A 23,422-nucleotide genomic window follows, 5' to 3' on the forward strand; every position below is an offset into this window, starting at 1 on the left:
AGGTATCAGTAATTCGTTGACAGCCGGCATTGTGAAATTCGCTGATTTGCGTCTTGTTTTTCGTAACGAACAGACATTCGTGGTTTAATGAGAGTTTCAGTGGCAAGTGCTTTTGGAGATTTTAAGATAAAGTAATCACCGTGTGAGAGTTTGGTAAGTGATTTTCTGCCCCTGCGAAATATGGTAACAATGAATCTAGATTAATTCAAATGTGTGTGAAATTTTGTAAAACGAGAAAGAATTTCCAATTGATCAATCGTAATGCATTAACACTTAACGGGTAATACAAGGTTTTATTAAAATCTTATATCCCAGTATCATATAGTTATATATACCGAGCAGATCCGAGTCCCACACAAATCAAGCTTTGTGTTTGTCAAATCAATAAAACATGGACATCTGCTGCTAAGGTCTACTATGGTCACATTGGTTTCCTATCGAAAATAAGGTCCAATGTTCACTAGGGGCTTATGAAAAAGAAAATGAATTACTGATTACTTGCTTCAGTAAACAAATGTTGTCATTCACATGTGTAATTTCTAATTTAAAGAAAAAAAAAGAATTTAAGTTTCAAAACTTAATACTAATATGAACGGCACATCTAAAGGCAAAACATGTTTGAGAATTTATAACTGGCGGAAATAACGCATTCAATGCGGTCTAGAAGAACTCCTATGATCTGGCGTCCTATTCACAGAAAAATAGAAAAAATGCGTTCTCTGGCAAGTTACATGGCTTATACTGGAACTCTGCCTACACCCAGTCACTAATAAATGGAGAAAGATCTGAATTAGTTCACATGGGTTACGTAGGAATTTTCCTGAAACAGAAATTAGAAAATTAAGCAAGGTTTGCGATTGTGACACATGGGTTACGTAGGAAATCTCATGAAATTTCCCTGCCCGCCTTTTGCAGGAATCACCGTCCTCCAGTTGGCATCTTGTTTTTGACTATAATCTTCAATAAAAGTACAGTAGAATCCTGATAATTCGAATCGTCAAAGGACTATCGATTTGGTACGAAATATTGGAATTACCAATTATCAGTCGTCCAAAATATACAAAATTAACTCTGGGAACCGGCACAATTTATACGAATCAGGCGAAAATATGAATAATTAATGTGTGAATTATCGGGGTTCCACAAATTTATTGACATACAAAAATAAATAAAAATTCTTCTTTTATCTTCAAATAATTCAGTAAAAAGAGTATTAAATTCTCCTTCTCCGCGGTGCTTTCTTTTTCTTTTGGAATCCTCCACAGAAACAAGTGCTTCTTCTTCATCAGAGGATGAACTAGAATGGAATATGTTTCACGCACAATATTTGCAACACAACTAGAACGCTAGTAATTGATTGCCGCCTGTGTGCGCTCTCGTATATATGCTATATTTAGTGGCTTTCTCTACATAACTTTGGGTGTACCAGCATGCTCCGGCATTTGTCGAGGTTCATGACGACCTACCAGGAGGAGGAGGATCTAGACCGGGATTTAGTCCTACTTCCTGAACAAAGAAGAACCGGCTGTTTCTGCCAAGCGACAGCATTTTGCCGGCGATAGCGTCCATGCAATTTCCTTTATAGTTATCATTAAGCTCCACCTCTGCTAAAGTCATCGAATTATTTCTAGACATCTTAGCAACCACCCCTCTGAGTGTGTTCAAGCTTTGTTGAAATTGGAGAAACTGAATGAAGCAGTATTATGCACGTAATTATCGACAGACTTGTGTCCATCTATTAGGCTATTGCATATGAAATGGCCAATTTGGCAATCAAGTGAATTTAAATGCGATTTTGCTGTATCAAACCACCACCAGTTGGCGCTGTTTGTGTCGGATAATGAAGTATAAATACTCCTATGGTTAATAAAGGAGTCATTTCAGTTTTGACCATGGTTGTAATAACAGCGAATATAAAGAAAAAAAGGACGGAAAAGAGCCAAGAGCATATACTTTTCCTGTATGAGTTCAAACTCGGTCGTAAAGCAGCGGTGGCGACCAGGAACATTAACAGCGCATTTGGAGCTGATACGGTAAGCAAACGGACCACACGGCGATGGTTCGAAAAATTCCGGTCAGGCGACGTAAACCTTCAAAACCACGTGGACATCCAGGACCATCGATTGACAACGACGAGCTGCGTTGGCTAGTCGAATCCGACACACGTCAGCCTGTAGGAGACGTTGCAGAGAAACTGGGCATGCACAACAACTTGGAAAGGTGAAAAAGCTCGAGAAATGGGTTACGCTTGCCCTTACGGAGCAAAACATGGCGCTTGAATGGAAATTTACAGTTCTTTACTGTCTCGCAACAGAAGCGAGACCTTTTTGCACAGAATAGTGACATGTGATGAAAAGTGGATATTATACGACAATCGTCGTCGATCAGCACAGTGGCTAGAAGCTGATGAGCCACCGAAGCATATGCCGAAATCGAGCCTCCATCCGAAGAACGTATTGGTGACTGTTTGGTGGTATACAGCTGGAGCTATCCACTATTGTTTTTTGGCACCTGGAGAAACGATAAATGCACAGAAATACTGTGCCCAACTCGAGGAAATGCACCAAAAATTGAGTATTCAACGGCCGAGATTAGTCAACAGAGACACGACCTCATGTATTCAGAACAACGTTTCAAAAGTTGAACGAATTGCAGTATGGGACTCTGCCTCATCCACCATATTCACCGGACGTTTCGCCAACCGACTACCACTTTTTTAATCATTTTGATCTTTTTTTGGCGGAAAAACAATTTAGGAATGAAGAGGCTTCGACGAGTTTACCAACCCTCGAAAATTTGACTTCTACGAAACTGGCATACATGCTCTTGTATCTCGCTGGGAGAAGTGTTTTGAATCGACTGGCATCTATTTTGATTAATTAAATAATTTTTTCTAAGCTTTACAGTCGTTTCAAGTTTTAGTACTAAATCGGCCATTTCATGTGCAACAACCTAATATAAACTCTATCCTGATAAGATATATGGAGCAGATAACTGTTGAATATGTTTTACTTTACTAAAAAATGGAAAGAAAGATGACTAACGGTTTCATCCAGGGCAGAAGTAACTCATCAGACGCTGCCTCACCTCTGCACTGGGAGCAGCGTGACCGAAAGTGGCAACAGATGGAAAATTCCTAGGTGGCGGTTTTAAGTTAGATATACTTCGTACGCTTGTGTTGTTTGCGATTACATACAAAGAAGCGTTTTCCATCTGTTGCCACTTCCAATCACTCTGCTCTCAGGGCAAAAGTGAGGCAGCGTCTGATGAATCCTTTGTGGTATGCCCAAAACGAGGCGTCCGTCGAGCAAAAAGTGAGAGAAAGCGGCTCTCCGAATAGCTGAGTGGTGAGAGCACAAGGCTGTCGTACGTGTTTATAGTTTTGGCGATTTTTGGCTGATCACTTCTTGGGAAGTTCCACTCATCCTACGTCATCGTAACGTGTTAAGTATCATAGTTGCATGCAGTGTTGTACTTATTTGTATTATTCCCAAAATGTTTGAAATCGGAATCTTTTTAAGGTTAAAATAAGTCTGTCTGTCTGTCACATGTTTTTCACAAAAACAGTTACACCTATTGACACCAAATTTGGTAGGAAGTTGGGAACTGTGAACGGTCATACAATGAGCTACATCGTTCTACATGGAATTTAAGGGGTTCCTCAAACATTTAAAAGCAGAATGTAACATTTTTCTCACTTAATATAATCATGTGAGGTATCAAATTAAAGGTCTCGACTACTTCTTTTCAAAGCCGGCATTAGTTTTGATATTGGTTGCAAAAAGGAGGAGTGCGGGGGTTCGCAAAGGGTCAGTTGCATCAAGGACCCATTCTCAGAAACTACCCAAGCCAAACATCTGAAAAGGAATATGGTGGCCCTTTCGCACGGCCTCACAATACTCTCTATATCAACACATGCCTAAATAAAGTTAATAATAGTATGTTGCCATATTTGTTATAAATAGTTCTTTTTAAATAATAGACCATGATGTTACCAAATTTTGCGAAAATCGCGCTATTACTAACAGAGTTATAATAGGTCATAGTTGTCACTTTGTATAAATTTCTTGTATCGTAAGACTTTGAATGTCAGTATCACAATAAAGTGAATGATCTGACAAACTAAACGCATAAATATTACGAGTTAAGGACAAATGGGATAAAAGTCCATTCAAATATGCTTATATAAGGAATACACAAAACCTGCCATACCTGAGGCATTCAGTTTCCGGTTTCCTGATTTCTTTGTTCGACTGACTGCACTAGAAACGATAATCCTGCCAAGTCTGGTTAGAATCGTACTATTACTGACAAAGTTATTATAAGTCAAAATGGTGTTTTTGTGCAAATTTACTGCAATCTAAGAGTATTGCACTAAAGTGACTATGCAAATAAATATTACGAGCTAGTTAAGTGCAAATTAGACAAATGTACACTCAAATAGTCTTACATAAGAAACATACAAATTTTTTCATGCCTAAAGCGCCGAGTTTCTGGTTTCCGAGTTATTCAATGTTTTGTATGGCACAAAACCTTATTAAAATCGAGTCAATCGATTCAATATCTAAAGACGGACAGACCGGCTGTCCTACGGAATTTAAACAGAAACAGCTGTAACGATCGATACGAAATTCGGTGAGAATATGTGGTCTATGAATTGCTTCAAATGGCACTAGTAGGGTTCACTTGCGTTGTGTTTAAAGGGAGAGGGGTTTCCTATATATGCCGAAGGATGGGTAAAAGTTTTTTCACAAAATATAAGCATGTTGAGTATCAAATGGAAAGGCTCAATTTGTACTTTTGAAAATTTTATTTCTGACATTGGTTGGATTCAAAATGTGTGCCCCAAAAAAGAGTATCCTTCTCAGAACCCAATTTTAATTTTCTTTTTTTTTTTTATTGCTTTTTTTAGTTATTTGTATATCAGTTTTAATTACCCAATTCAGCCATAAGTATCCGAATGCATATGCTAATATGTTTACGGATAGTGTCCAATTAATAAAGATTGAAATGTATGCACATTAATACCAGCGGTATTCAATTTCAAGCGGAAATATTCAGATCAATTAATTTAGATGCTTACATATATTTGTGTGTATCAGTATGCGGTAATAGGCAATCTTTTTTCGTTTGGGATACACACAATATTCATGTCGTTAATATGTACATAAGTACATGTAAGTTTGGAGTTTGACAATATATGAAGGAATATTTTCTATCTGTAGATGTATATTAATTGAAAAACGTGCATAAAAAAATTTCTCACATAAAATCGAACACAACCTTTATATCTGAAGCGCCCAGCTTACAGTATTCCAACTTGTTTTAGGATGCTTCTAAATACTTGAGTGGGACTTTATAAATTTTGCTGAAAAATATTAATTGCCTTGGTAACAGCAATTAAGTTGCCATTTGCCATATCAGAAACTAAACCATCGATGCTCAAGTTCAGCGAGTCTCCGTTAGTTAGCCACAATCAACGTAATCTTGGACAAGGGGCAACCTGTCAATATATAAAAGTTAGCAACGAGAAAAGAAAGGTATCAGAAGAAAAATATTTTCCCTGCTTGATTTTTACTATAAAACAGGTTCCACTTGGGATGAACCATTCCTCCTTGAAAATCTAAAATAATTGACAAACAAATATATTGTACAATAATATTAGTAATTTTTCTATCTTACCCGTACCAGCTGCAGTCTTTGAATCTGAGAGCGCTGCACAAGCGCTTATACGAAAACAAGTTTAAATGCAGATTGAGCCCGGGCACAAGTTGAGATGCAACTTGGTAAGGTGAAGTGACGTGATTTTTTGTGAAACAGAAATGAACACAACAGCTACAAATAAGTAGCTTTGTACTGATGAAGAGGGTAAGTTGCTCCCAAAATATATATCTATATGTAAAGCAGTATTCGATGACTATATGTAGTTGGGAGTAAGCTACTGGTCTATCAATTTTAGGCTTGACTACAAATAGAAGACAACATCTAACCTCTTAGAAATAGTACTGTGCCTCAACTTTCGCTCTGCCTGCGTGCGAAAGATTTCAATTCCTACTTTCCTGCATCTCAACTTGCACCCGGCCAAAGGTGTGCTGATAGGTTTGTTGAAGATGTGCAAAATAGATGTTAAGTTAATATCAAATAAAAGTTATAATTGAAGTTTGTTATATAGTAATGTGTGTCCGGATAGCTGAGTGGTTAAACCACAAGGTTTTCGTACGGAAGGTCGCGGTTCAAATCTCACTGGTGGTAGTGGGATTTGTATCGTGATTTGACGTCGGATCCCAGTCGACTCAGCTGTGAATGAGTACCTGAGTCAAATCAGGGTAATAATTTCGGGCGAGCGCAATACTGACCACATCGCCTCCCATAGGGTATCCTGTAGTGTACCGTTACGATCTTGAATGAAGCGCTCTAACACACTTCAAGGCCCTGATCCAATATGGATTATTGCAATAACGATTATCATTATAAAATAATGTATTAAATTCACTGGATATGTGCACATCTTTGCGGATAGTGTAAATATTGTTTTCTAATGATAAGCAAATCAAGGCCCTTTCTCAGCTGAGCTGCTAGGTTTCGCCCTCAGCGATTTTTTGACACAAATTAATGAAAGGTAGTTCAAGCTAGCAATAGCACAAATTATAAGAGAGGAGCCAATAAACATATCCATCTAAACATCCGAAGTTCGGATTACCTCATCAGCTCCCCACTGGAATAATTGTTCATATCAATCATCTCATCAACTTTGGCCATTTATTGCCAATTTTGAACTTCTAACAATCGACTCTCCATGCAAGCTCTAACAAGCTCCGTAAACACTAAGCATTCATAGATATACATATGCAACCGCTTGAAAGCATCGAGTTTATATTTCGTCTGGGCCACACGGCGTCTTTTGTATAACCATCGTTTCGAAACGAGAACTCCGCTTCTTCCTCCAGCCCCGTCACATATTATTATACAATTCGAATTTTTGCCTTCCGCTGAATAAAAACATTTCATTATCACGTATTAATATTTGGCAAAATAAGCTGCACAAGTTCAAGGTTATTGTTGATAAGGTGCGACAAATGTGCATTTTATCGTTTTCAATACTTTTTTCCCAATTTTTACTGCGCATTTCTCAGATAAGATTTTCGGTCTTCCCCAATAGGCAACCTTTAGGAATCATTATTTTGACTTAATATTTCCATTACCTACAGCCAAAAACTGCAATCCTGGCTACATATTTACTATTGGCAATTGAAATAGTCTTCAAACCCTTCTTGTGGTGCATCTACGATCAATTTCAACCTTGGATTACATATATGTACTGGAGACATAATTTTCAAGTAGAAATTTTACACTATTCCGGTTTTCATGTGTTGCATTCTGCAAGTAAGTATACATAGGCGTTTGGTTTACCTTCGAGTGCTTCGTTATTCAAAGTAATTGAAGCCTACGCCTTTTTGCATTGTAGTTTTTACCCATGCCATACAAGAAAAGGTATACTCGGAAAGATCTTAACGAATTCTCATAGTTAATGCCGACATGAACACGTTTTACGTGTTCGTTTGCGGGAGAGAAACAAACTTTTTTGCGTTTTAGGAAACTACAAGTCAGCTGTTGTGTACAGTAATTGGAATAAATATGGGTACGAAGTTCGTTGCATGACAGATTTTTTATTAGAATTTCACTTTCATTTGTCATAAATATTAACCTTGAAACAACGCTCGAGTCCACAGTTATCATTGTACGTGCACTGATAAGCATGCCAGTTATTCACAGCAGTAGGGCTCTCTAAAATGAGTTGAGAAGAATATAACGGGATTTGAGTTATCTATGCTATTAATAAACAAGTTGGCAATCGGGTGCTTAGCGTTTCAGGTATGAAAAGTGTTGTATTCATTAAACTTTGGGAACCTTCGGGGGAGAAACCACATTTTTCTTCGAAATTCGTTTTTTTTAAGGTTGACCCTTCTTTCAAATTGACTTTCTAGTAGTTTACAGGTAGCTAGAATGTAGTTTTGTCTGGATGACTTTAATATAATATAGATTTCTAACGATGCCTTAAAGGTTCCCACGGAAAAACGAAGCTTGACATATTTTACTTTATTAATATAATAATCGTTGGCACAACAATCCATGTTGGATCAGGGCCTTGAAGTGTGTTAGAGCACTTTATTCAAGACCGTAACGGTACACTACAGTATATTATAGGAGACAATGTGGTCAGCATTGCGCTCGCCCGAGGTTATTACCCTGATTTGACTCAGGTACTCATTCACAGCTGAGTCGACTGGTATCCGACGTCAAATAACGATACCCACCAGTGAGATTTGAACCGCGATCTTCCGTACGACAGCCTTGCGCTCTAACCACTCAGCTATCCGGACACTTTATTAATAGTAATAAATAGTATTTATTATTAAGTTTGAGATGTTAAATAGAGAGATACGTTGCAAGGTTTCTGCTTTGAAATACTGTAACGAATAAAATATCTCCACAGATTCCTTACCTCCATGAACAGAAGAAATTGATACTGTTTCCACCTTCTAACAATAACTCCCCCTAAAACTTTTCAGCCTTCTTGACTGTTCAGTAATTTCTAGGGCGACTCCCTCAACCGCTATCCTAGAGCAGTAAATTCCTTTGCCAGCTTTTGTCCATATGTGAACTATCCACTGCCACTTTTGATCATCTTGAATATGGCTATTTTAACTTAAGGCGTATGTTTGATATCACCTCAGAATATCCTGACCCCACGTTGGCGCGAGTTGAACACATTGACACGACATGGCTTCGATTTGAAGTTGACGTTAAAATACCTAGTATGTTTTGCGCAAAGTAACGGGGGCGGATTAAGCACTGTTAATCTGTTGAACCTGGAGCTCATCGCACTTGCCTACACTCGCAACAATCGTCAGAGCTCCCGTCTCCTCACGTACATCGATCCTCATTCACGATTCCACACTATATATATATATATGGTTACCATTTACCCCTTCGTAAGGTATAGTGCATCAACCACGCCTACGCGCCATCGCTTGCGGTTACCCGGAATGCGCCTTAACTCCGCCCAGGACTTCCCAAAACTCGTCAGAGATCTTGGGGGAGTGGATTCCACTGCATGACATAGTCAGCAATGAAATTCTCGTACCTTCTAAATGTTGGACATATCCACTGCTAGTTCCAATGACATCGCGTACGAGCGCCAGGCCTTTGAAACAGTATCAGGCCAACGTACCCCTATGATACGGGGAAGACATGTGTTAACGATTGCTTGGAACCTTCGAATGACAGTGGAGGTCATTTTCCATGTGCACCTCCCATATAGCAACCTACAAAAAAGACTAGCACAGAAAAGTCTTAATTTAACCTTGGTGTTGAGATAGCTGCGTTTCTAGATTTTAGAAAGCGCTGTTAAGGGGAAAAATCCCTATAATGAATTTCTTGTCTTTTTCTTTGAAAATTCATGTATCATCTGTAGAATGTCTTTTCAGTCAATTTCTTTTTAGGGATTGAGGAGTCCTAAAAGTCCGCATTTATTTAATGTTGGATCGGACCAAATGGAGAGCAAGTTGCTCCCACACTTGATGGTCCACGGACTCCTCTTTTTGGATTAACACCCAAAGTTCAAAAATGAAAAGAGGGACGGCTACGATTTCGTACCAGAACAGAGACAACTTATTAGACGCTGCTTCACCTATGCGCTGGGAGCAGCGTGACCGAAGCGGCTCGCAGGTGTTGTACGCTCCCTTTTATAATTCGTAAAACACAACAAGGGTGCGAATTTTATTCAGCGTAAATCAGCCCATAGTTCGGACCAAATGGAGAGCAACTTGCTTCCACTCTTTACGGATGCGTAGCCGTCGTCGTCCCTCTTTTCGTCTTTTCAGTGTTTGGATCCTCACAGGAAGCCTAAAAAGTTCCTGTATAGTCCACAAAGTGATGCCCTCCAAATCTACCGAATTAGGCAAATGTGCATTTGCGTTTCATTTCTGGGCTCAACAAGTTTCCTAGCTCAATTTTTGAAGGATAGGGTCACTTGTGACGATTATGTAACTTGTGTAACAGCCGTTTATTGTTTTCACCGAAACAGTGTAGAGAGAGTTTAAGCAAGCATAAATCACTATAATCTTTACTTTCCAGGAACGAAAACTCTAAACGCGTTTTTCTCAAAACAGGTTTTTTCATGCGCCGTGCAATGTAACTCAAAAACTAGTGAAGCAATCGACTTCAAATTTGGAACAGATATTCTTTAATTCACTGGTATTTGCATGAACCCTAAATTCCAATTAAATTGGTATAATAAATAATATTTTCAACATATTGTTTACACAAAAAATGTTTTTATTTTGGTCCTCTAATTTTTATTTTTTCACTTTTTTTGCTAAATTTACAAGGACCTGGGCGTTACATGGCGCAAACACGAGGAATCGACTTTGATGAACTGTAGCACCGCCATTTTCTTTCTTTTTTGCCCCCAATATCCCTCCTGAATACCTTTCAATGCCAATAATATAATACAATTTTCCGAATCACAATAAATGCTTCCAATTTTTCGTAAACACAAATTGAAAAAAACAGCGCCACCGCCAGGCGGCCGAAACCACGCCTCTTACACAGATTGATCGACACTTTCGATGGTCTGCCTATTAATGCAGTTAGAAAGAGTGCGATGGCCCATCAAACTGAAAACCTTGGTTTTGTTGGCATTTGTCTTCAGTCGAACTCTATTTGCTTCTCTTTCCGAATCCATAGTCATTTGACCAACGCCCGGGCCGGGTGAGAGAACAAACAGATGTCGTCAGCGTAGTCGAAGTGCTCGAGGAAAGCTGTCATCGTCTATTGTACTCCCCCACGTCTTCCGGACAATGCCACATGAAGAACATCACCGATAAAAAGAAGAACCAATATCAGTGATAAGATGCAACCCTGGCGGAATCTACTTTGGACCACAAATTCCTCCGAGATTTTACCTCGATGCATCACGTGACTCTTTGCGACCTGATATGTCGCCCTAATAATAGCTATTGGTTTCTCCGCAATGCCCCTCTTACATAGAACACTCCAGATATATAATACCTGTTAACGCTGTTGAAAGCTTTCTCGAAATCAATGGAGAGCAGGTGAAGCGAAGATCTAAACGCGGCGCGCTGTTCCAGAATCACCGGTAGGGTGGTGATATTGTTAATTCTTCAACTAGTCAGGCGTTATAATGCTCAGTTCACACCAAAAACGAGGATCAGGTGCTCTATCAATATTCACTATCGGGTCATTCAAGAATGCTGACTGCAGCGCAACAAACACGATTAGTCACATCTAAACCGGTGAAGCATTTCGTATTGGATTTTGAATGTCGAAGTTCTTTGGTTTTATGAATTGACGTAAACACATGATAGCCAATGACGAAGCAGGGAAAATCGCAAAAGTTTAGAAACGTTCCATCGTTATTGCTACGATCCTTAAGTTAGTAGCAATACTAGCCGATAGTTGGTTTATTTGAGCGGAACGGTTTTTATAAGCCGAAATAGGCTCTGTTGGTTTCTAACAACCGTGCGTGGATTTCATCGTCGTAGCTGTTATCGGTTGTGATTTTCGACCCTAGATAGGAGAAATGATCAACGTTCTTTATTGTTCTCGATTGGAAGTTGTTGGTTCTTTAGTTTTTGGCGCTGACGTTGCCATCATGTACTTTGTCTTGCCTTCATTAATGTGTAGTCCAAAATCTTACGTCACCTACTCGATCTGGATGAAGGTAGACTATAAATCTCAGATTGTTCTTCCCATAATGTTGTGGCGCAGCGCGGGTAACTCGATTGACAGTGGCCACCATCGGTGTTTTCTGTGACGGAGTAGGCCGTGATTTTAAAAAAATAATTGAATTTGAAAAATGAATTTAATGAATAGGCTGTCGTACGGAAGGTCGCTGTTCAAAACTCGCTGGTGGCAGTGGAATTTGTATCGTGATTTGATGTCGGATACCATTCGGCTCAGCTGTGAATGAGTACCTGAGTCAAATCAGGGTAATGATTTCGGGCGAGCACAATGCTGACCACATTGTCTTCTACAATATACTTTAGTGTATCGTTACGGTCTTGAATGAAGTGCTCTAACACACCTCAAGGCCCTGATCCAATATGGATTGTTGCGCCAACAATTATTATTTAGTGAGATGTCAATATTAAGAAAGAGAGTATACACAAAGTTCTTAGTTCCTCTTCCATTTTTTATGTAATAAAGTTATTTAAATTCTATAATCAAATAAAGTTTTGTGATTGATTTCCTTCTGCGTAACTCAAAAGCAACAAGTTTGTAGATTTTATTAAAGGATTGGCGAAATCTAGAAGCATGGTCCGATCGAAACCATATTTATCGCTACCAACCTGTACCCCTGAAGAATAGGTTTGACGAGGCAAGTTGCATTGAAGTCTTGCGGAAAGCTCAAGATTTCCTCGAGCGAGTTGCATTGAAATCGTGCGGAAAGCTCAAGATTCCCTCGAGCGAGTTGCATTGAAGATTTAAGAAAAGCTCAAGATTTCCTCGAGCGAGTTGCATGGAAGACTTACGGAAAACTCAAGATTCTCTCGAAAGTGATGACAGTGGCTACTATGTCAATATTGTCAGCATAGGCCAGTAGTTGGATGGAATTAAAGAGGATGGTCCCTCTTGCATTAACATTTGCATCGCAGATCACAGGTTAAAAAGGGTGCACGATAGGGCATCTCCTTGTCTTAGACCGTTGTTGATGTGAATGGTGTCGAGAGTAATCCTGCTGCTTTTATCTGGCTTCGCACATTGGTCAGCGTCAGCCCAGTCAGTTTTACCAATTTCGTCGGGATACCGCTATTACTGATAAAGTTATAGTAGCTCAAAGTTGCTGATAACATAGACTGCCTGTTGTTTGCTGACGTCCACGCCATTGCTAGAAATTGCAACGTAATAGAAGGTTCTAGCATAAATTACTTGAAGTGGCTATTTGTCGTGTCAGGTCATTTTTATGTTCGTTCTCTTGTCTTTTCCGACATTTACAATATTTTTTACGACACGGTAGAAACGGTGTGAAATCGTTTACGAATGTAATGCGGACTTGACGTTATTCACAAAAGAACATTTTCATCTAGCCCACAAAAATAATGCTTTTGCAATATTTCTACAATTCCATTTGTTTCCAAGTTTCTTTCCAAAACACTGAACTTAGTGCACAAACCTATCATCTTATTTATTCACTACACTGTAACTTGGAAGAATAAGCTACGGATATAATTTCCCAATGTCTGCACAGCATACAAAACGTCTGTTTGTTATGCCGGCTTAAAGCCGGTAGTTGTCTATAGCGCGTATAGTGATAACGATAGCAACCATTTGCTTCGTGGCTTAGTCATATGTACTTTATACACATTTTCTCTCCTCGTCTGTCGATGTCTAGTATACGAGCAGTTTAGAGAACGTCGCATACAGCTCCACTGCACAAGCAACAGCGTTTCCATTCCTTGAAGTATTGTTAAAAGGGTCCCCGGTCGTGTTTGTCGTTCAAATCGTCTTCCCTACTTAGTACGGTAGTTTCCCACATTGTGAAATATTTGCCGGTGTGATATCTTTACTGTCATATAAAAAACAGTAAATAGGTGTGGCAATATAAAACTCGTTTGTTTATTTCCGCAGTGTGAAGTTCTTGTATAGAAGGTTTCTGGAAAGGAATACCAAGGTAAAAAGGAATAGGCCCATTAAGAAATCATTGTCACGCACACGAAACTTGTCGAATTTCTAATCCCTGTTTACCTGCCCCGAAATACCATTATATAGGCATGACGTAATTTTCTCCCCTTGAGAGTTGTTTCATTTGCATTCAATCGAAATATCCAGCAGCCGGAACCGTCGCACCGCGCCACAACGTTCCACCAACCATCCCATCTGAAGAGTAATATGCTTTCAGATTGCTTCATCATTTTTCCACATTACTTGATTTCAATGCCTCGCAATAGTCCAAGCAAAAGTCTAAATATAGAATGCAAAGTCCATGTAGTCGCATCTTAACTAACACCATATGCTACACATATCTGAAAGCTCAGGGATAATCTCTCAACCGACGCAGACGAAAGTTCATCTGAAACTATCGATATAATTGCACTTTCACAATTTTGTCTTACTTCCATCAGCACGTATTACCCAACCTGCATTATTTCAATTCTTCCAATCTTATCTGAAATTTCTAGCAACTTTATTAGGGATAGCACAATCTACAAAGATTGTGTACTGAAACATGAAATTTGCAACAGAGAGAGAAAAGTCAACTTAATTTTTCCAATATTTCAGATTGCGTTCATCAATTAAACTGAAATGGCAGATCGACTTGATGTGATAATTTTCGGCGCCAGCGGTTTCACTGGGAAATATTGTGTTTTGGAAGGTGTTAAGATTCTGGAAAATCTAAAATGGGGAATTGCCGGAAGAAATAAGGTGAGTAAACTTTCATTGTAGCATTTTGGCAACTAATTGGTGTATAATTAGCAAATTCGTCATTACCGATTGATTCATCACCAATCGAAGTAATTAAAATAGCCAATATACAAATTTCATATAAAACTCTTTCAAGTAGAGTGTATTACCTCGACTCTCCCATGAGATATTGTAATTAAGTTAATGACTTTTCCAAATTATGTGCTTTATTTTACTCTTCAACCAGAAGTTACATTCAAATTTAACGAACCATTTTTCTACTACTTCTAAACATAAAAACCTCTTCACAATGCAAAAATTCATTTCTTCTCACAGGACATAACGGAACCAATAATTTCAATTGAGTTCAAGATACGATATAACCAATGGGAAAGTTATCATTAAATAACCTCATGTCTGGAGGTTCATACATTCACAGCCAATGCAATACTGCCTATTTATCAAAGGCCACCGGCATGGAACTTTGGCATGCATTCTTTGTCTTGCTTCAGTTTGCCTCTGAATGAGGTTTTATATCCTACGATTGAAACGCATACGTAGGCCCCGAACTATGTATTTACTTATTTGAACCACCAGCTAGTGTGATAGGTTTGAGCGTGGTATAGTCGGAGGTGGGTGAACTGCTTGCAGCCCTGTCTGCATTGATTGGAATTTATTACCAATCCATTTACGGCCAACTCCAATTGTTCTTCCATTGAAGAACATTTAATGTGGTTGGCGTTTTAATTGTGGGATCACAACGAAAATTATTTCCTTTGTTAATTATTAAATGAAATTATAAGTACATTCGGTGAGGTCTGATTCCAATTCAAATTGTTATTGAAATGAGTATATAATGACAATCAACAGCTTAGTTTATGTGTTACAAACAAATGCGAACTCTGAAATTTCGGGTTTGTCTAGTAAGACAGGGCTCTAAGGTACTCAACTACCAAAAAAATCAACCAATGATTGGTTGTTTCAAACTTAATTATTATGAATATTAACGGAGCATTAATATCTAATGACGCAAGAAACTAATGGCGTCGTCCCAGCCTCACAAAAGCCAAACATTATCTAACCGGTTGAATATGAGGGCACAAAGATTAGCGGGGATCTTATACGGCTCAAAACATCCTATTGTATTAAATAGAATAAAGAAGAATAATTGGTGACTATAACGCGGTCATTCCACAAACCATAGCGGACAATCTTATACAAATGATGCATTGATTTCACTTTAAAACATGTAAGTTTTCAATTTTGAAGAAAATTGGTGTCAATAACGCGGTCTTTTCACAAACCATGACGGACAGCCGTATGCAGACGATGCATTGATTTCACTACGAAACATGTAGGTTTTTTTGTCTTAATTCCAAATAGAGGAGTAATCCCAAAATTCGTCCACTTTTTGCTTGTGAACGTTTTGGGCCTTTTAAAAGAATAATTCGGATTCATTATCATCAACGGCGTAAAAACCGGTATCCAGTCTAGGCCTGCCTTAATAAGGAACTCCAGACGTTCCGGATTTGAACCGAGGCCCACCAATGCGATATCCCTAAAAGCTGCCTGGCGTCCTAAGCTACGCCATCGCTCCATCTTAGGCAGGGTCTGCCTCGTCTTCTTTTTCTACCATAGATATTGCCCTTATAGGGCCTCGAAGTGTGTTGGAGCACTTCATTCAAGACTGTAACGGTACACTACAGTACACTGTAGGAGGCAATGTGGGTAACATTGCCCTCGCCCGAGATTATTACTCTGATTTGACTCAGGTACTCATTCACAGCTGAGCCGACTGGTATCCCACGCCAAATCCCACTGCCACTAGTGAGATTTGTATGACAGCCTTGTGCTCTAACCACTCAGCTATCCGGACACAAAATATTACCGCCAGTATAATTATAATATAATAATAATCGTTGGCGCAATCCATATTGGATCAGGGCCTTGAAGTGTGTTAGAGCACTTCATTCAAGACCGTAACGGTACACTAGGAAGCAATGTGGTCAGCATTGCGTCGTATAATTATACTTGTAACCAAACTCAATTATGTAAGCTTTGGTTGCACTGTACTACAATCTTGCTACAAAATTACTATAATTTCTTCGTGAGGCAACTATTCTACTATCCCATGAACGATAGATTACATTAATGTATAAGCTATTAAAATAAGCAGTTAGGAGTTAGTTATTAACCTGTCTAAATAGGAGAATAAGCATTTTCACAAAACTAGTATTGAAAACCTTAATTTTTAATATTTTTTTTTGTGAAATAAAAAAAATATTCGCCCGTTTCTCTATGACTGCGTGTTTGTTAATTGCAATTTATTCTAAAACGGTTTTGCCTTCTGAGGATACTGAAAAAAAAAGTTTATTGAGGTTACTGAAGCTGTAAGTCCTACGTTGGCTTTCCACTTTCTTAAATCTTCAAATCGTTGAAAGGGGGGTTTGAATACTTTTTCTCCGAATAAACCCAGCTCATATATAAAATCAAACGATTTGACCAGTACTTTCTGAGTCTCAGTTGTGGCGTTAAATGCAAGGGGTTGGGGGAGAGGAATTTCTGAATTTTTGGACATCTCTTTCGTTGAGTCGAGTGTTTCGCGGTGCTGGGATTTTGTCCATTATGTAGTAAGGATGTCTTCAGTAACATCCTACCAATCACTTTGCTTAGGGATGTGATGATGAACGTGGGGAAAGGTTGTAGTTCTACATTGTTAGGTAAAGCCACACATCAATTTGAGCGTCTTTATTCGGAATACCGGACAGAACTAGACATTGTACTTCAGTGAGTGGTGATGTTAAAATACCAGAAAATCTTTCGTCTAGTGAAAACTCTTCCTTTTCACTAACTTCAGACATGTTAGCCACTACATGACACTTTGGAGAGCTTAATTAAATTGCAAATTACTTTAAATCCACTGAAGGCAAAAATACACTCATTACATAGAGATTGACATTTTTCAACTTATCATATTTTTCAATTCAAAAATTATTTAATCATGGCCTGCTCCGCCACGGAGAACACCGATGGTGGCCACTGTCAATCGAATTAACAACATTCGAAACACAAGCCACAAGGTTTCCAGTTTTCTGCAATTTTCACCACCTCATCATCAGCGGCTCACTGTTCGAGCACAGGGTCTACGCAAAATCATCTAATCTAATCTAATTATAATACATTGCGAACCAGTAGATTTATCAGTTGTCCTTTGAATATACGTATTAAAAATAGTACTGATATTAACTTCGGAAGAAATCCTTTGCTGTGGAAAGTACGAAATACGCAGTGTTACCGTATGATAGAAATTTCACCATTGTGTTAGTCAAAATAGTAGAAGCTTGCGTTAATTACAACGATTTGGCTACCGTATACAGCATCACGAAAAGGCTTGCAGGGGAACGTAAGCTTTCTGATGGCTCTGTAAGGTATTTTAACTTCGAAAGTCCTCACGGATATGGAATCTGAGATCATTCGCAAGGACAATAAAAATGGAATTATCACAAAGATTTAGAAGAAGGTCGCCTCTCTTGAGTGATATATATAATTCCTTCTCGAATCCTGATAATAGTTAAATACAGAAACGCATCAACTCAAACTCATGGCTGACTTCCACTCTGTGCCCTCCTATACCGGGCACATTAATACCTTGCGGAGCATTGTATAACAATGTGCGGGTTCAAATCCCCACTTCACATGCATTCTATTAACTTCGAGAAAGCTTTCGACACCATGAACAGGAAGTGTATCCGGAAAAACTAGTAGCTATTATGAGAGCCCTGACGCTGCTAAATGCCGCGTGCTGCGTGGAGGAGAACTCTCAAAGGAATTCGAAATCTGGAGCAGAGTTCAACAAGATTGTATCCTGACTTTATAATTACTTTTCGTTCTTGTTATCGGTGACCTTCTCCATGTTGACTTATCCGGAGGACATGGAGGGGTTAAGTGGACCATGGCATCTGTCTCACATCGAGTCTTGAACCTTGGCCAAGTAGCTTGGATTTCGGATTAGGTTAATATCGAGGGCATCAAACAGTTTGCAAATCTAGGAAGCGTTATTAGAGCCGGTTGCAGCACGGAGCTTGATATCGCTCGAGGTAATATCAGCGCCAAATCCAACTGCAACTATATTACCACTTCAATCAAATAGAAGCGATACCCCGTCAGTGTTCCCTGTGCTGATCTATGGGATATGTGAGAGTGAGTAAACGTGGTCACAACTTGCCACCGGGTTAATCTCTCTTGAGACAATAATCAATGAAGAACTTCGTCACCACATCAGCCAGGTATCTGTATATAATTACCATTTACCCCTTTGTGGGGTATAGTGCGTCTACTGCAACTCCCCACTATCGCTTGCGGCTCGCTGAAATATGATTTAGCTCCCCCAGGACTTCCCGAGATGTCTGCACTCCACCCCTAAATTTTTCCTTTGAAATTGTATTAGGGCAGCGTATTCCGATAATACAATGCAGACATGTATTGACGAAGCGTTGGACCTTTGGAGTGACAGTGAGGGTTACTTTCCATGTGCACCTCCTATAAAGCAACATAGAAAGAACACTCTCCCATTGCTCTTAGTGTTGAGATAACTGCATTTCTGTTTGATGCTCTGAAATTTTACCTCGATGCAGCACGTGACATTTTACGCCATCATGTGCCGCTCTGATAATAGCTATTAGTTTGTCCAGAATGTCCCTACTGCGTAGAGCACTCCAGATACAAACTTTATTCACGCTGCTAAAAGCTTTCTCCTAATCGATGAAGAGCAGGTGCAGCGAAGGTTTCTGCGCACTGTTCCAAAGTGCAGGATGATGCGGGGTGGAAACCAACCTGTTCTCTGTCGATCAAAGATTATAATAGCTATTGCGGCGGTAGGGAGCATGTAGATATCCCTCCGATTGTCACACTCAAAACGAGTGCCCTTCTTTGGAATCTTAATGATCATCCCCTTCTTCCACTCTGGGAACGGTCTGAGATTCCATACGAGTGGAAGTAGCAGATCTGCAAAAACTGCAGGTGCAGCGATAAATGACTCCTTTTTTTAGGAGACCGTCAAACTCCGTTTGAGTGCATTGCTGACAGAGGTGATTTTTCTTCTAGAGTAACAGTAGGTATCCGCATGTTACGGTGACTTGCCATTTCATCCGCAAGAGGAAGGACTTCACCGATGTGATACGGTTACGAACTGTGGTAAACTGTCCTTTCCACCTCTTTAGATACTTGTCATTGTGGGTGAGGAGTCAACCGGTAATGTCCATGCCTTTCACAAGACCGTCGAAAGATTTCCGACCACATGTAAGTTCTTTCGTGATGTGATATACACTTCTGAAATGGAACGTGGTCGGGTACATAGCACCCGAGAAAACATTTTTTGATGCCACTAATGACGAGGCAGTGGAAGCAGCAGAAATCCACAAACCTCCTACCATCATCGTTACGGTCACCAACACCGTGTTTCTCTATCACATGCCCGAACAAGGTGTTGTCAAAGCCCACCTTAGCATTCAGATCACCCATCACGATCACGATGTCACCTTTAGGAAGCCTCTTCTGAACTGCATGTAGTTGCTCGTAAAAAGCATGTTTCTCCACTATATCGGAAGATGCGAGAAGCGGGCATTCAAGAAACCAATCACAGCCCGTTTTCAGTAGCCAAAGATCTTCGGCGTGAGTCAGTCCCTATCGGAGGCGTGGTTGACTTTTCGATAACAATAAAGTTTCCAAATTTTCAGTTTGCTAGCCCACAAATTTCTATCCCTTTTAGTCGCCTTTTATGATAGGCAGGGAAGACTGAGTATAGTCTTTGGCCCCAACTCACAGGCAGGTTGATTTTTATTGAAAGCTGCAAAATATTTTTAAGAAGTGATATGCATCCCTTGTCTATAAATTCGAAGCAAATGTAACTTTATATTTTCATTTTACTTGACAGGAAAAACTTGAGAAAATTATTAAAGAAACAGAGGAAAAAACTAAAGCCGATCTTTCAAAAATTCCTATCATAATTGCTGACATTAACGATGAAAAGTCCCTTGTTGCGATGGCCGAACAATGCAAAGTAGGTGCATTGAAATCCCTAGTAAAAGATGTTCTCAGAGTAACTTAAATTCTTTAGATCATAGTTAACTGCTGCGGACCATATCGATTTTATGGTGAGCCTGTAGTTAAAGCTTGCATCAATGCTGGAACCCATCATGTTGACGTTAGCGGTGAGCCACAATACATGGAACGCATGCAATTGGAATATAATGATCTGGCCAGAGAAAAAGGGGTGTACATTGTTTCGGCTTGTGGTTTCGACAGCATCCCAGCTGATATGGGCACTATTTTCCTTGAGGAACACTTTGACGGTATGATACTGTCTCAATAACAATGTGATTACATTAAAATTGCAATAAAATAAATACATTCTACAGGAGTTGTGAATTCGGTAGAGACTTACTTAGAGACATGGGTTTCAGGGGGCAATCCTGGTGGTGCCGGAATTCATTATGGAACATGGGAATCGGCTGTGTATGGTTTAGCCCATGCTAATGAATTGCGTGGGATCCGTTCAAAGTTGTTCAAAGAAAAGTTACCACCTATGGAACCTAAACTAAAAAATAGGTAAGAATTTTCAAATTTTTTAACAGAAGCAAATGAACTGATTTCGGTTATATTTTTAGGAGTGCAATTCACAGATCGCCCTTGGTCAATAATGCCTATTGCTTACCATTCCCTGGCTCCGACAGATCAGTTGTCATGCGATCTCAGCGAGTCCTCTACGAATTGGATAAAAAGCGGCCAGTTCAAATGAAAGCTTATGTAGCCTTTAGGTTTGTCACTCTCACAAATGAAATTAGAACAAAACAGAATATGTTCTTTAATGACTTTATAGTATAAACATTATGTTCTAAATGCTTGCAGATCAATTGTAGAAGTCATCGGCGTTATGCTAGTTGGGTTAGTCTTCGGAATACTCTCTCGATTCTCTTTTGGTCGACATTTGCTTTTATCTTATCCTGGACTTTTCTCATTGGGCTTCATCTCACACGAAGGACCTTCTGAAGAGAAAATGAAAAAAACCAAATTTTCAATTACACTCTACGCAGAGGGTTGGTCAAAGGAAGATAAATTGGCTGAACCAACTGACAAATACACCATTCCTACGAATAAAAAAATGATTGCTAAAGTTTCAGGAACTAATCCAGGTTACGGCGGTACTTGCGTTGGTGTTTTGGTAGCAGCACTGACTATTTTAAAAGAACACAATAAAATGCCCAGCACGTAAGTTGAGAACCATATTCAATAAACAAAAGCAATTTTAAAGTGTTGTGCTTCTAGTGGTGGAGTTCTGCCGACTGGTGCCGCATTTGCTAAGACGAACATGATTTCCGAATTGGAGAAACATGAAAATGGATTCCACTTTGAGATTGTCCAAGCAAAGGAACAAGTCAGCACTGAGTAAGTAATCGCAGAAAGTGAGAATAAACATGAAGAATACATTGCGACTTCTTGGAAGTGGAAATTTCTCGTGGACGGAGACTAAATCGTCAACCTTAACATACATAGCATTTCACTTCATAATTTATTTACATACAGAAAGAAATTGATGACAGAGCGTCATTTGTTTTTCTAATTTAAATTTTGTCACTTATAGAGCTTCTAATAAAACCACAGCATGTTATTAAGTGCAATTAATATTGATTATTACTGTTCCTATATAATAAATGGGTCTATTTTGGATAAAAAACGTGTTTTCTTTGAAAGATGTATAAGGCGATCCTTAGATGGTTTTAATATGTCGCAATGTGATGAGTAAACATGCTTCTCAAGCTATTAGAATAATTACGGAATTTGTCACATTCAACACAACATTTTCCTTATAACATAGTGGCACTCCGGGGTAAATTTGATGGCGAAAAGCAACAGTGCTTACACTGCACATTCCGTTATTAATGCCCCAACCTCTTAACGCGAATCGATTCCATCCACTCTGAATGCCCAGATAGAAAAATGCATCTTCAATTGAAGGAAATGTTATAGTACAATTCCTTTCTTAAATGTTGTTTCATTTTTTAAGAATATGTTTTGTTTGCATGAACTATTGTGAATAGATTAGTTTCTTGCGGGTTTTTATAAAAAATTTGTTTTCTTAGAAGAAGTAAAATTAATTGGTAATAATGTTGAATAATTAATCGGAAGGATTTTTTGCTATAATCAATAAAGAAACGAACAAATACAAACTCATAAGATAGCTTCAAATGCGTTTAAATCATAGCGAAACCTTCTTTTCTGATAGAACTTGTAGTGTCCGTGGCTTTTCAACATGGGCGGTATATCGTTTGCCTTTCTCGGGTTCCTTCCGACAGGAGAGTGTATTCAATAATCTTTAATCTTCCTTTCTTTGTTTTGTTTTTTTTTTTTTTCATTATAACACTCCTTAGCTTTCCTAATTACCCCTCTCAATTGTCTAATTCCTATCCGGACATTCCTTTGGACGCACCATCTAACATGTAAAATACCTAATTCATTTGAACAGATTTCAATTTGAACTTACCTGACAATTCTATTGCCATCAAATTTACTGGCACCTAAACTTGCCCCGGTTACGTATTATTGAATGTACATGGACGCAATAGTTGACCTAGGCTAGAGTGAATATGCATGCATTTAGCCATGCAAAAATTTGAGTTGATTTTGCTTCCACTCATCCGACTTGAATTTGAAGTTCAAGGCCAGGTTCAGTGGAATCAGAAATGAACGGCACCGGGACCGACTGATCAGCTGGACATAGAGCGTTTTTGGTCTTTCTGAGGAAGAGGAGATCGCTTTTGTCCTTCGTGGAAAAGGGAGTGCGTTCGCGGTTTGGAAGGAAAGCAGTGGTTGAAGAAAGTTGCTCACGGACGCAAGACAATCTTTAGTTTTTTATCTTGCGGAGAAAGAGGTGTTCGGGAGACAACATCGACGAGAGGTGAATAACTTTTTAACCAAAAAGAAAAAGCAATTTCGTATT

The 23,422-nt window shown here is 39.1% G+C and overlaps 1 protein-coding gene across 5 annotated transcripts; it reads left to right on the plus strand.

Moving 5' to 3' along the window:
* Positions 1 to 14: 14 nt before the first annotated feature.
* Positions 15 to 22,159, plus strand: LOC119652971 (saccharopine dehydrogenase-like oxidoreductase). 5 transcript variants are annotated; one of them, XM_038057376.1, is made up of 9 exons: positions 13,331 to 13,616; positions 13,654 to 13,696; positions 14,305 to 14,448; positions 20,360 to 20,485; positions 20,543 to 20,777; positions 20,844 to 21,033; positions 21,093 to 21,242; positions 21,334 to 21,693; positions 21,751 to 22,159. In XM_038057376.1, the coding sequence occupies exons 3-9, from the start codon at positions 14,329 to 14,331 to the stop codon at positions 21,872 to 21,874; spliced, it is 1,305 nt and encodes a 434-aa protein (XP_037913304.1). In that variant the 5' UTR covers positions 13,331 to 13,616; positions 13,654 to 13,696; positions 14,305 to 14,328; the 3' UTR covers positions 21,875 to 22,159. The 5 variants fall into 5 exon arrangements, with proteins under 5 accessions (XP_037913306.1, XP_037913304.1, XP_037913305.1 ...); XM_038057377.1 differs by having other exon boundaries at positions 13,331 to 13,577; XM_038057378.1 differs by lacking the exons at positions 13,331 to 13,616; positions 13,654 to 13,696 and adding an exon at positions 15 to 153.
* The last annotated feature ends 1,263 nt before the right edge of the window (positions 22,160 to 23,422 follow it).

This window comes from Hermetia illucens, chromosome 3 (genome assembly GCF_905115235.1).
Source record: "Hermetia illucens chromosome 3, iHerIll2.2.curated.20191125, whole genome shotgun sequence".
In the NCBI taxonomy this organism is placed as follows: domain Eukaryota; kingdom Metazoa; phylum Arthropoda; class Insecta; order Diptera; family Stratiomyidae; genus Hermetia; species Hermetia illucens.